At 51.5% G+C, this 12,279-nt stretch overlaps 1 protein-coding gene across 2 annotated transcripts in view; it reads left to right on the top strand.

The window, feature by feature from the left end:
- The window catches only part of LGR6 (leucine rich repeat containing G protein-coupled receptor 6), a 125,292-nt gene that overhangs the window by 53,449 nt on the left and 59,564 nt on the right, over positions 1-12,279 (top strand). For both annotated transcript variants that reach the window (XM_084497888.1, XM_084497889.1), the window contains exons 3-4: positions 2,365-2,436; positions 11,919-11,990. In XM_084497888.1, coding sequence (XP_084354014.1) covers positions 2,365-2,436; positions 11,919-11,990 — 144 coding nt within the window. The remainder of the gene's footprint in view (positions 1-2,364; positions 2,437-11,918; positions 11,991-12,279) is intronic.

The raw sequence follows: 12,279 nt of genomic DNA on the forward strand, positions 1-12,279 counted from the left end.
TGTGGTGCTGAGAAGCCACAAACTGGCCCAACGTGTGTCCCAACAGCAAATCCTATTCCAAGGTCAGGAGCCCCAGCTAGGGCTCCATTCAAGCTCCACACTCCCGTTCTTCTAGCCCTGGAGGTCCCAGCTCCATTTTGGGTCCTGACAAGCAAGAGTGGGTCCTGCAACTGCTTGAACACTCCCAGGAGCATGAACATAAAGGCTCACAGTGGCCAGGAAACAAGTCGAGAAGCACATGTAACCGTGAGCACGTGTGGAGCCCTGCAGCGGAGGCACGGGGGCAGACAGGAGCTCAAGGAGGGGAGGACAGGCAGCCCCTCACAGAGGAGCTGGTGCAGCCTGGCAGGACAGATGCTGGGAGCAGGCCGAGGATGCCGTGCAGGAACACCCCCCCTCCAGGCGAGCACTCCAGTCTCCTGGACAACACTCCCTCCCATGTGGAAATCAGCAATCAAAAGGAGCAATTACCCCAAATCACAGCCCCCAAGTGACAAATAGCCCAGCCTGCCAGGCAGCTTGCATACTGCAAAGAGGCAGGTTATAACCTGCTCACACACATTAAAGAGACGACCCTGTGCTGTTTATGCTGTCGGAGGCCTAATTACGGGAGTAATTTTCTCTAGATTCCCGAGGGGAGAGACAGGGAGGGAGAGAGCTTGGGCACCCGCACAAGCCTGCTCTGCCATCGGTGAGTGTGACTCCTCAAAAAAGCTCAGATCCTCTCCATGACCTCTGCAGAGTCCTCACTATAATGTGCTCTGCTTCCAGCCTGGATTATGCTGCTCATCCTCAACACCTGTCTTCCTCACAGCCAAAACATCTAAAAAGAAGCAGGCTTTGCCAATGCTAAATGAACACAACACGCTTCCCAGCATCTGTGCCCAGCTTCTTGAATCTGCTTTGGAGTTTCAGAGAGACTGGAGATGTGCCTGGTCACAAATGATGTTCGGTGTCTCCTTCGGGAGATGCAATATTCCAGTCTGAGTCATGAAGACCACAGCAAGTTTCTTACCCTGTGACTATGGAGAAGCCCAACCTTGACATCTGTCTGACCACTTGGCGACCAGAAAGTGAAGCATAAATGCAGTAGTAATGTGGGATAAAGAATCGGGTTGCTGAACCAGTTTTCATAGGTTTTGGCTGATGGGCCTTGGGACTTGGTACATGCTTGTCCTCACAGAAGAAACAGAAGAAGAAGAAGACCCTCCTCAGGTCAACCCTAGGCTCAAGAGGCCTGGACTCTGCTTCTGGCTCAACCACAGGGTCCCACCATGGTCTCTCAGGACCACAGTCACCTTCAGAGAAAGGGATGCGAACGGTTTTTTGATACAATTGAAAAATCCAGACCCTTGTTAATGTCCCAGCCTGCTCTGGACCTTGCTAAAATCTGAGTGCTGTGATCAGATGACACTGTGCATCAGTGAATCCCACAGGTTTCCTTGGAGAAATTCTTCCAGCCAGTTGTGTATGCTGTGCCCTGCTCTTTGTGCTGTGACTCTGGTGGTCCCAGTTTGTCTTCCTCTCCTGTCCCTTCACATCTTCCCCAAACCAATTGTCCCTATCCATGTCTTCCCTCCTATGGTTTTCTCCAGACACAGCTCAGCCAAGAACCACTTTTACTTTTTCTGTCCTGGTTTTGGAAGCCATGCTCAGATGATATGGCTCTATTTCGACATCCACCTGATGTTCCCCATCTCCAGTACCCTCCCCAGCCTTCCCCCACAGCAGTAATACCAAGTTCTCACGTGCTGAAGGAGCTGGGTCTCAGCTGCTACACAGGTCACAGGGCTGGGAATGAGGGAGTGGAAGCAAATCAGGTGGCATCAGGCTTTGATGGACAGGGCAAAAGAGGGCCTGCAGGGTGCAGGAGCAGATCATTTGTGGACAAAAAGCACAGATGAGGGTCCATGATTTAGGGATAATCATCCCAGGACCTATGCATAACCAGAAAACAACTCTCCCCCTGCTCCACTCTCAGTGCCAGGCACCTGGTGTAGAGCAGGGTCTGAGGGTTGGTCAGTGCCCAAAGCTGAGGTCCCTCACAGCCTGTGCTGTAATTTCTGTGGAGCAAGGTCCTCTGTGGGTATGCAGGGAATTACTTCAGCCATGAGCACTCACTGGATGCTGAAAACACTGGATTCAGGTCTGGCAGCAGTAATAATCTATTATTTTCTTTGCCTGTTCCTCAAACTGTAAGAAGGGGTCAAATGCAAGGGTTGCCCAAGCACAAAACTGCAGCCGGGTTTGCAGGTGTCGCGGCATCCTCCCCAAGAGGCAAGACGCATGAATTGCTAAGCCTGCAGACAAGGGACTGCCATTACAAGGATGTTGACACATTACTGGCTCTTCTTTTCACTGCAGACGCCTGTCTGGAAACCAGATCTCCAGTATCCCAGGGGAAGCTTTCTCTGGCCTCTACAGCCTGAAGATTCTGTAAGTAACTAACTCACCGCCCTGTGCGCAGCCTCCACTGCCCCAGCATCCTCGTGCCAGGCACTGGCCTTGTGATGGGACTTGCAGCCCTCCAGAGCAGGACGCAAAGGCACAAGGTGCTGTGGTGCCAGTTGTTAAACCCACAGTGGCTAACATGCCCCTTGGTGATTGAGGGGCTGCATCCCCCCTGCAGGGACCACCACGCACGCCCTGCACTGCTTCCTCGCTTCTGCTATGAGCAGGCCACCTCCAGAGCACAACATTCCATGCCATGTGAAAACACGGCATGGGAGAATCTGCAGAGGTTCCCATTTTGTGTAAAAACTTGCCAAATCCCCTGATGTGGCATCCCTCAGATGCGGTGGCTCCAAAGTGACCTGCCCCCAGAAGAGTGGGATGCTCAGGTAGCCCAAGCTCAGCCTGCCCAGAGGGGGACCTGGACCAGTGCTCCTGGACCAGTGCTCCAGGTCCAGGAGCACTGCAGCCATCGGGGCCATGCCTGAGCACTGCCCCAGTAAATGAAGGCCTCAGAGAGGCCACCCACTTCTGTCCATCCTGTGGGGAAGGGCTGGGGCTTCTCACACCCTTGGGAAGCTCTGAGTGTTGTCCTATGGGCCAGGGGTGTCTCACTGCCCTTGGAGCTTTCTGCATCCATGAGACAGTCCCGCAGGGCCTGTGCAGGGTATTCAGCTGGGAGTCCCTCTTCCTCCCTTTCAGGCACCATCTTAAAAAAATCTCCTGCAATAAACATTTCATCCCCAAGGGGATGTTTTGAACTCAGCCGCAATGTGAAATTGTTGTAGCCGGTCCAGTTTATACAGAGTGAGCAGGTACAAACCTGCTCCCAGGATTAGAGAGTATAGGGCTGTTTACTACATCTTCTGAAGATGTAAAGTATGAATCCTGCCCTAAATCTCAGGGCTTAGAGATTTATCCATCCCCTGCATTAGGCAACAAATCAAAGGAACTGAGGAAAAACCGCAGCTCTCCCACCCAATTTCAACAAGAGGAACTTTCTACTCCAGGAACTCAGGAGCTTTTAAAGCCGCTTTTGATCAATTTCTATTTGTGTCAGGCCCAGGTAACTACCTATTGATGCAGAATATAAGAGTGATGCCTCCCATCCGGTGCCAGCAGGGCTCCCTGCAGGTTGCAGTAATGAGAGGAGCATGTTGCCTCTGCCCGCTGCCAGCCTGAGATGGGCTCACAGACACCAGGAGGAGCAGGTTGGTGAGCGACCCTATTGCAAGGAGAGGCCTGAAGCACTGGAGACAGAGGCAGAGCTGAAGCTGGAGACCTCGTGCCTCAGGACAAAACACCTTGCTCTCAGCCAGGCTGTGCACAGCTCACAGGGTGACCACCGGGCTGTCATACCAACCCTCTGGCTGCAGGGCTGCCCTAAATTTACACCACTGCCATGGGCTCTCATTTAGAGAAATCCCTGCTTCACTGCCAGCCCTCATTTCACTGGGAGATTTTCACTTTACAAAGCCTCTGATGCTTTTCTGGTTTTCCAGGCTTACAGGGGTATATGTTGTGCTGCCACGTGCCCTGGCTCTTATTGCTGTCTGTAACAATACCAAGGGCTCCACAGGACTGAGGTCACTGGTGGACCTAGCTGTGAGTGCTCTGCAGCCCCTATTCCTCTAGGAACAGCACTCACCTGCATTCATATCACTGTCACCATGACAGTGAGGCCAGCATTGAGGGATGTGGAGAAGATAGGCTGGACCCATGCGATCTGCTGGAACAGGACTAGAAAGTTTTCCAGGACAGCATCCAGCTTATTCACATCAGGAGGGCTCTCGGTAAGGTTGAGGACTCTCACTGATTTCTTCTGCTCAGCAAAAAGGAAAAGCATGATGTGCTGAAGGGGGCAGGTGAAGGCCGCCTGCTCTGATCTCCTTGGAACAAGAGTGTGTGTGTAGGGTGCCTACAACAGCAGCACCACAAACTCATTTGGTAGGGGAATAAAAATTACCAAAGCCTCCTGTAGGAAAAGGTGTCTGTTTGTTGGAGGGAATACAGAGCAGAGCCCGGAGAGAGACCGCAGTGCTGTCCTACCCTGATCCCATGCTCTGGGAGTGAGCAGAAAGTCTTGCTCCCCCTTCCCAAGCCATTTCTCCGCCCTGTCTTCCCTCTCTGTTCTTCTTAGCTCCCATCCAAGCCTAATGTTTCCTGAGAGCAAGGTCTCCCTGGTGAGAAGGCTTTCCTGAGATCTCCCTCTGACCCAGCACTTTGAAAAAGAGAGCAGCTTCAATCCAACAGGACCTAGGAGAAATGTGAGGCTAATTGGAAAGTGCAGTGATTTATAAGATACTGTCATCATGGACACTGGACAGATATTGGGAGGATAACCAAGTGTGAGAGTTCTGTGAGTTGTGTGCCTCACGCAGCAGCCCAGAGGATGCAGAAGTGTGCTCTGAACTGGTCATGTAAAGTAGCTGGAGAGCATAAGTCTGGCCCCAGCTGCATCCATGTCCTGTGCAGAGCACAGCATTTTGTGGTGGCACGAGCTGCTTGTCACGCTGCTCCCCATCCAGATCAGATCCTTGCTCCCTTAGGACCAGTATAACCACTCCTGCAGTCATGTGCTTCTCTCTGCACTTTAATCTCCAACAACAAACCACACATCTTGAAGGAGGTATCTGTTGAGGGAATCTGAAAAGCCCATGAGGCAGGAAAGATCAGAGAAATGCCGGGATGTGAAGTATTAAAAGAGAGGAACAGGGAGGAACGTCCTTGTCTCTTCACTTTTGATACAGCCAAGGCATTGAATTTGTACCTAACCATCCTGGTTCGATGGAAAATCAGGAGAGAAGTGGACTTGGGAAGGCCAAGTCCCCTGTCAGGCTGTTCACCACGTGTCAGATGCACACTGAGCTGGGGGTGGTGAGGTGGGGTGGAGGAGCAGCACACCAGCACTGATCCTCCTGCTCCTCTTTGTGCTGGGTTAGCCTTGGCTGGGCCACACTGTCCTGCTGACATGGGGCAGTGGGAGAGCAGACAGGGCAGAAGGCTCAGGAGGGTCACAATCAGCAGACACAGTGGGAATGCCGAGCACTGAGACCTGCAGGGTGTTCACACAGCACTGCTCCCCCATGGCACAGAGCAGGGCTGGGGGTGTTTCACGTGTAAATGTGCCCATGCCCTCCTCCTGCATCTCCTGCACAAGCTCTGCCCTGCCAGGTCCACGATCATCAACCCTGGTTCTCCTTCCACGTTTCTGACAGGGTACTGTAAGCCTTGTGATGGATGCCACAGGTGCTCTGTGCAGCCCAGTGGGATGGAGATGCTCATCCAGGTTGACAGCTCCCATGCAAGGACCAACACAACTTCTCGGGCTCCTGGTCCTGCACTGGGCACTGTGATAGGGCACTGGGTCCTGTAGTCCGGTAGTGAAAGAAAAAAAAAATCACTTTTATTAAAATACAGTGAGAAGGATCAGGGGTCTGGTGATGAACTAAAGGAAAAAAAAAGTCAGCTGAGGTTACTTACCCTCAAGGAAAGGTGAATGAGGACAGATGTAATCCGTATAGGACAAGCAGCTGCTGCAACAAGGAAGGAAATACATATTCCCCATACCTGAATGACAGGACTAGCAGGCTTTGGAGCCGATGGCACCAGGGATATTCAGGACAGATTGCCTCCGTGGATGTGCATGCTCTGACACAGGTTGGCTGAGGTGTGACAGGTAACAGGCATGGCTGGAGGTGGGAATGGCCGCCCCAGCCATGCCCAGCTGAAGCCTGCAGGTGTTCAGGAGCTGACTCACACCACACTCACAGCTCTGGCCTGTGGTGACAGGGGTGTCCCTCAAGAAGACAAGCTGGGAGCTGGGGATGGTAATTAATGTTAATGGGCTAGGGCCTTAGAGCTCATTGCAGTCATGTGCATGCCCACAAGTAAACTCTTGCATGCATCTTGAGCTGTTAAGGGGCCTGGTGCTTTCCCGGTCTTTCCAGAGACTTAATTTATGTTTAAAAAAGGATGGGAAACACCCTGGGAATTCCTCCACAAACCTGCCTGTGCAGATGGTCCTCTCCCTGCCCTCAGAGTGAATCCCAGAGCTACTGGAAGCAGGACCAGATTCTTGGCTTTGCCTCCTCCGGCTGCTTCACTGCACAGAAACCACCTGGAAAGCGGCCATAAAGATAGGCCTGTGCAAAAACCATACAGGGGTACAGCCAGGCAAGCAGGTGTGTGGAGACTTGGAAGAGAGCAGGTAAAGAGCCAGGCACTTCGCTACCAACAAAACACCGTGACATGGTGGAATGTGCCAAGATCTTCATGTGCTGATCTCTGGGCCCGAACCAAAGGCAAGGTGAGATGTGGCCTCCTTGGCTCCCCTCAGCTGAGTGCAGACAGACAGTGAAGGGTGCTGAGCAGTGGTAGCTGGTGCTCTGTGGTCTTCTCTACTGAATGAATCCCTTTGCAAAGAGATTTTGTAAGTGCACCTCTCCCAGGGGCTCTGCTCAGCAGCACAACCAACCCCCACCCTCCCCATGAAGGCCAGTGCTCCAGGATCCATGCTTCAGTGTCAGCATCAGTAGAAATCAGCTCCATTGGCTGTTTGTGTCCTTTGCCAAGGTCTTTCTGTCCAAAACTACCTCCTTAGTCTGTGCTCTCCCAACCTTGGAGCAGCAGAATATGTTGCTTAATCAGAAGTTCTGGAAAAATGAAAACTGCCCTGTCCTTCCAGAACTCCTCGTGAGCCACCTGGACACCCCTCATCTCCATGTTCCTTGGCTGGAACTCCATCCTAACCTGATGTGTGGCCCATCTTGTGCTGCCATGGCTTCACACCGGATCCCACCCTCACACACATATCCCTCATTAAATGCTCCGCCAGGATTGCCAGGCCTCTTATTTTCCTGGCTGAACATGCTGCAGCAACAGCAGTACTTAGTAGCCAAGAAGGGATCCCACACCAAACTCGGCAGGGAAAGACTCCAAGTACAACCACAACCTGAGCCTGCCTCACCCCGAAATGCAGAGGGCAGAATGCCTGGATGCATCCTCTTGGCTGCAGACCTGGCAGCCCAGCAGGCAGCTGGGGATGTGGGGACGGCCCACCCCATGCGCCATTCCTCAACAAGCTTCAACCAGCCTGTGCAAGCATGCAGACCCAGCACTGCCCACAGCATGTCCGCACAGACACTGGTGTGAGCACTGCCCAGCGCCTGCCCGCAGCCGCTCCCAGCCACGCGCTGCCCGGGTGCTGCCCACGGCTCGTCTCCATCAAGGTGTGCAGTTCTGGGCACCACAGTACAAAAAGGACATGAAACTGTTGGAGAGTGTCCAGAGGAGGGCTACAAAGATGGGCAAAGAGGGGAAGATGCATAAGGAGCAGCTGAGGTCACTTGGCCTGTTCAGCCTGGAAAAGAGGAGACTGAGAGGAAACTCCTCAAGAGGGGGAGTGGAGGGGCAGGCGCTGATCTATTCTCTTTAGTGATCAGCGATAGGACCCGCGGGAATGGTGTCAAGCTGCATCAGGGGAGGTTCAGGCTGGACATCAGGAAGAGGTTCTTCACTGAGAGGGCTGTCACACGCTGGAACAGGCTCTCCAGGGACATAGGCACTGCATCAAGCCTGTCAGAGTTGAAGAAGCGTTTGGACTGTGCACTTAGTCACAGGGTCTGAATTTTTGGGTAGACCTGTGTGGTGCCAGGAGTCGGACTCGATGATCCTTGTGGGTCCCTTCCAACTCGGGATATTCTATGATTCTAAGGTGTAGGCCTGACAAGAGCAGCCTTGCTCTGCATGAGCCACCCGGTGGCCACTTGCACTGGTCACATCCCACCCTGAGCTGCCATCACAGCCTCTCAGGTGATGTAGAACAGGCACTAACTAACCTGGCTGGTGAACACACATCAAAAACACCACCAAAAAGGCCATGTTGCTCCCAGGATGGCAGGTCTGCAGATGGCCAGGCACACATCAAGAATCCCCAGACAGGCCCTGCCTCTTTGACAACCCTGAGTCCGTGCAGAACAGAAATGTCTTTGAGACAAAGGGAATGGTGTGGCACATCCAAGAGAGAGACGCTCCCATGGGGAGGGAAGAGGAACGTGCAGAGGTTGGAATGTCTTTAATACAGGCTCCAGGCACAGTTGCCTCAAGCAATAACAGCCCTTTGTGCTGGCTGAGTCACTTCAGCCTCCCCAGATGGGGACATTTCATCATGCACAGGCCTGTACCTCTGAGGGCTGTAAGTCTGCTGAGACTGTCTTGTGCAAGGATCCTGGTGTGATGGGACCTGATCCCAGGATTTTTTTCTGGTTGTTCAGGTGTGGTCTCTGCCAACACATAAACCTTCTACTTCTGAAAATAAAACATGACACCCTGGAGCGTTGTGATTTATGCTGACCCCAGGCAGACTGACCTGCTGTGGATGGCAGGTTGCGTGTCCGTGGCTGCCAGTGTCTGCAAGCTCCACTATGGTCACCTGAACAGAGCCAAACCCGGGTGACAGTGGGTCCCCAGTGTGTCCCCAGCACCATCTGCCATGCACACACCCTGGCATGCCTGAAGCTTGGCCCTCATGGCAATGTCTCTAAATGTGTCTGTCTGAGCTGCACACTGGGTTTGTTGGTCTAGCAGCACAGCCCAGTGCCTGGGCCTCAGGAGGCCACAGCACTGGGGAGTTGTTCACAGGTCCCAGGCTCACAGCAGGCTCCCCTCAGCCAAACTGGTGTTGTCTCCAGCCATGGGCAGCGGCAGGACTGTAGATATGCAAGAAAGAGGCTGGGCTGGCTCCCAGGTACAGCAGAGGGACAACAGCAAAGGAGGAGACCCCCAAGGAAGCTTTTTGTTTTTGTCCCTCTGCTGTACCTGGGAGCCAGCCCAGCCTCTTTCTGGCTATGTTGAGAGGGCCTTTTATAAAAGAAAGAAGAAGAGTTCCCAGTGAGTAGAACTAAGGCTTTCCTGAGCTTGAGGCTGAATGAAGAACTTCTTGTTTAAACCAGGGTGGCCGTGTCCCCGAGGAACTTGTCTAATCCTGTCTGGAGCTATTTTCTGGTTTTGGCCTCTCTGTATCAAGTTTTGATGATGAGTTATTGGAGGTAATGATGTGCCTTGTAAGGCTTGCTCCAGCCCAGGCATCCAAAAACTTCCGGAGCTGCCTTGTGGTTGTGGAAACAAGCACTGTCCAGCACTCCAGTGGTTTCAGAGGTCTATGATGCACTTGCTTGAACATTGCTTGTCTGCACCAAAACGGTGTGGTATGGGAACCAGCCCATGCTAATATCTGTCTGGAGAGCTTCTCTGTCTGTGTTTTTGGTTGGAGAAAGGCCTTGTAACAGAGGTGAGGCATAAAGGAACCAGCAGTAATATGACAATCGGTTTTGCTTTAATTTTGACAGCATATACTTGTGCCGATCATGTCTAAATACTGAGCTCAGATTTCATAAAGATCCAATGTGTGTCCCACAAAAACTCCCACCAACTGAGACTCCTGAACCCCCACTCTGTATCAAGAGTCCAGCTGTGCATTATTTTGATGTTTAACAGATCTGACACATTCTCCTTCATTACTGGACTTCAGGAATCAGTGTCCTATCTCCCCACCCCAACTCAGCTATTCAAACAAACCTGTGTGCAGGACCAGGAACCCAAGAATTTGTGTTGGCCCTTGCATGAGAGCTGTCAGCCTGGATGAGCATCCCCATCCCACTGGGCTGCACAGAGCACCTGTGGCATCCATCACAAGGCTTACAGACCCCTGTCAGAAGCATGGAAGGAGAACCAGGGCTGATGATCTCTCCCCTCCCAGCTGTTGCTTGGGTCCTTCACAATAACACTCAATGCCAGCTCCAGGATAGTTCCTACAAGCCCTTAAATGTGTCTTTCATTTGAGAGGCAACTTCATTTTGAGTGTGGCCTCTCTGCTGCTTTTTTGTACTGCATTGAACTTGTCCCCTCTGCTCATAAAAATGGCTCTGCATGCCAGCATTTAATGTCTTATTAAAATCAAGCTAACATCATGCTAAATGACTGTTGCTTGTTTCCCTGTTTTATCTCCTGTGTGCATACAAATAACTTTATACTAAGTCCCCATTTTCCTCCAGAAATGGAAGAGGAGTTGTGTGGCCTGTAGCTCTCTACAGCTTCCCTTTTAAAAAGATTGTCCCTATAACTGTCTTTTTCCAACTTTCCTTTCATGACAGATGTCTTAATCTTCTGTAGTAAAGCAACCGCTCTCAGCAAAGAGAAAATTCCTTGCTTGCAACAAAACTCTTTGGGCTGCCCTTCACTATTAAGGCCATGCTCTGTCCCTTTGACACTGGTAGTAATTACGACAGGCCCCTAAGCACTAATTCTGTTTTCATGTCATCTTCAACCATTCCTTGAAGGTTTTGGAAATAGAAACCTCAGCTATGTAAAACATTCCTTTCTTTAGGCACTTTCCCCTGCCCAGCTACCATGCTGGGATGTGTCTCTCTCTCTTATCCAGAAGAGTATATGCCCATGATGTCGCAGTTCTTGTAGGAAAGGGAAGGTTTCAGGATGAGGCTGGTTCAGAGTCAAAAACCTGGCCCTTTACAGAGACACAGCGATGAATTGTAAATTCATGTACCGATGAACCAGTAAATTCATGCGTGGTGCTCCAGGAGGACAATGGCTGACCAAATCAGAAATACCCCAGGACCTTACCTGCAGTTAGAGCCACTTGGACACCTGCCACTGGGGCAGGAGGGCTGTCATCAAGTCTCTCTCCTGGTCCTCTGTAAGCTGTGCAGTCATTCCAGCATCCATGGCCTTTCTCCATGTCCTATGCTCACTACCATTTCTGAAGCCCCTCCTGGGTCCTCCTTGTTCAGCCCAACAGATCTCTTCAGAGATTACTCTCTGAAGTCCCTGGCTTGTTTTATTTTCCACTACAGCCCCAGCTCCTGCTGCAAGTTGTGCAAATGCTGCAAAGCCCCTTAGCAAACTGTTATGAAGTGGCTCCTCAACCATTGTGTTGCAGCTGCCTCAAAAGTTGAATAAGAAACCTACCCACAGGCTAGTTTCCATAGACTCTGCAGAGGTAATCACCACTGACGCTGGGAGAAGGATGACTTACACAAGTATAAATATGAGACAGATCAGCTGAAGGCACTGGTATTACTCTGGACTCACAGAAAGCACAGATCCTTCTTCGGTGCTGTTCCAGCAATCAAAGAGTGCACAGTCCCAGAAACCCACCTGGAAGCGCACCAACACATCCCTTCACCAGAAACACGTGTTCTGGAGGTGTCCCTTTACCTCACATCCACCCAGTGGATCCCCCAGCAGCACAAGATTCACCCCAGGATCCCTGGGATCCAAGGGCAGCCTGGACTGTGGCTTGCCTGCCTGCAGCCTGCAAGCTTGCCTAAGAGCCCTGGGTGACCAAGGGTTCAGGGCAGCTTTGCAGCTTCAGAAACAACAGGCAATCTCTTCCATTTTGTGTCAGGCTATTTTATTTTTTAACAAAGTTTTCTTTTTTCTAATTATAGGATGTTGCAGAACAATCAGCTGAGTCGCATCCCTGCAGAGGCACTGAGAGATCTTCCAAACCTCCAATCTCTGTAAGTCATTAAGAATCAATGCTGCAAGCTGCACAGTCCCTTGGGGGCCCGGACTTCCCAGCATTTGAGTCATTAGTTCCTTTGTCAGGGATGTTCTGTCCCTTCTTCCTTTTCTTTTCCAATTACAGCAAAGATTACTGTCACTTAGCATAGAAGGGAGGAGAGGGCGGTTTTCATGGAAGGAACACTGTTTTGGTAAAGGATGTTGAAATTACAGCTCCCCATGTGTGCACAGCGACGAAAAGGCCACCAGAGCCAATGCACATTTCAAGGAACGCTGGAAAATATC

Source organism: Aythya ferina (genome assembly GCF_964211825.1).
Source record: "Aythya ferina genome assembly, chromosome: 25".
Taxonomy (NCBI): Eukaryota; Metazoa; Chordata; class Aves; order Anseriformes; family Anatidae; genus Aythya; species Aythya ferina.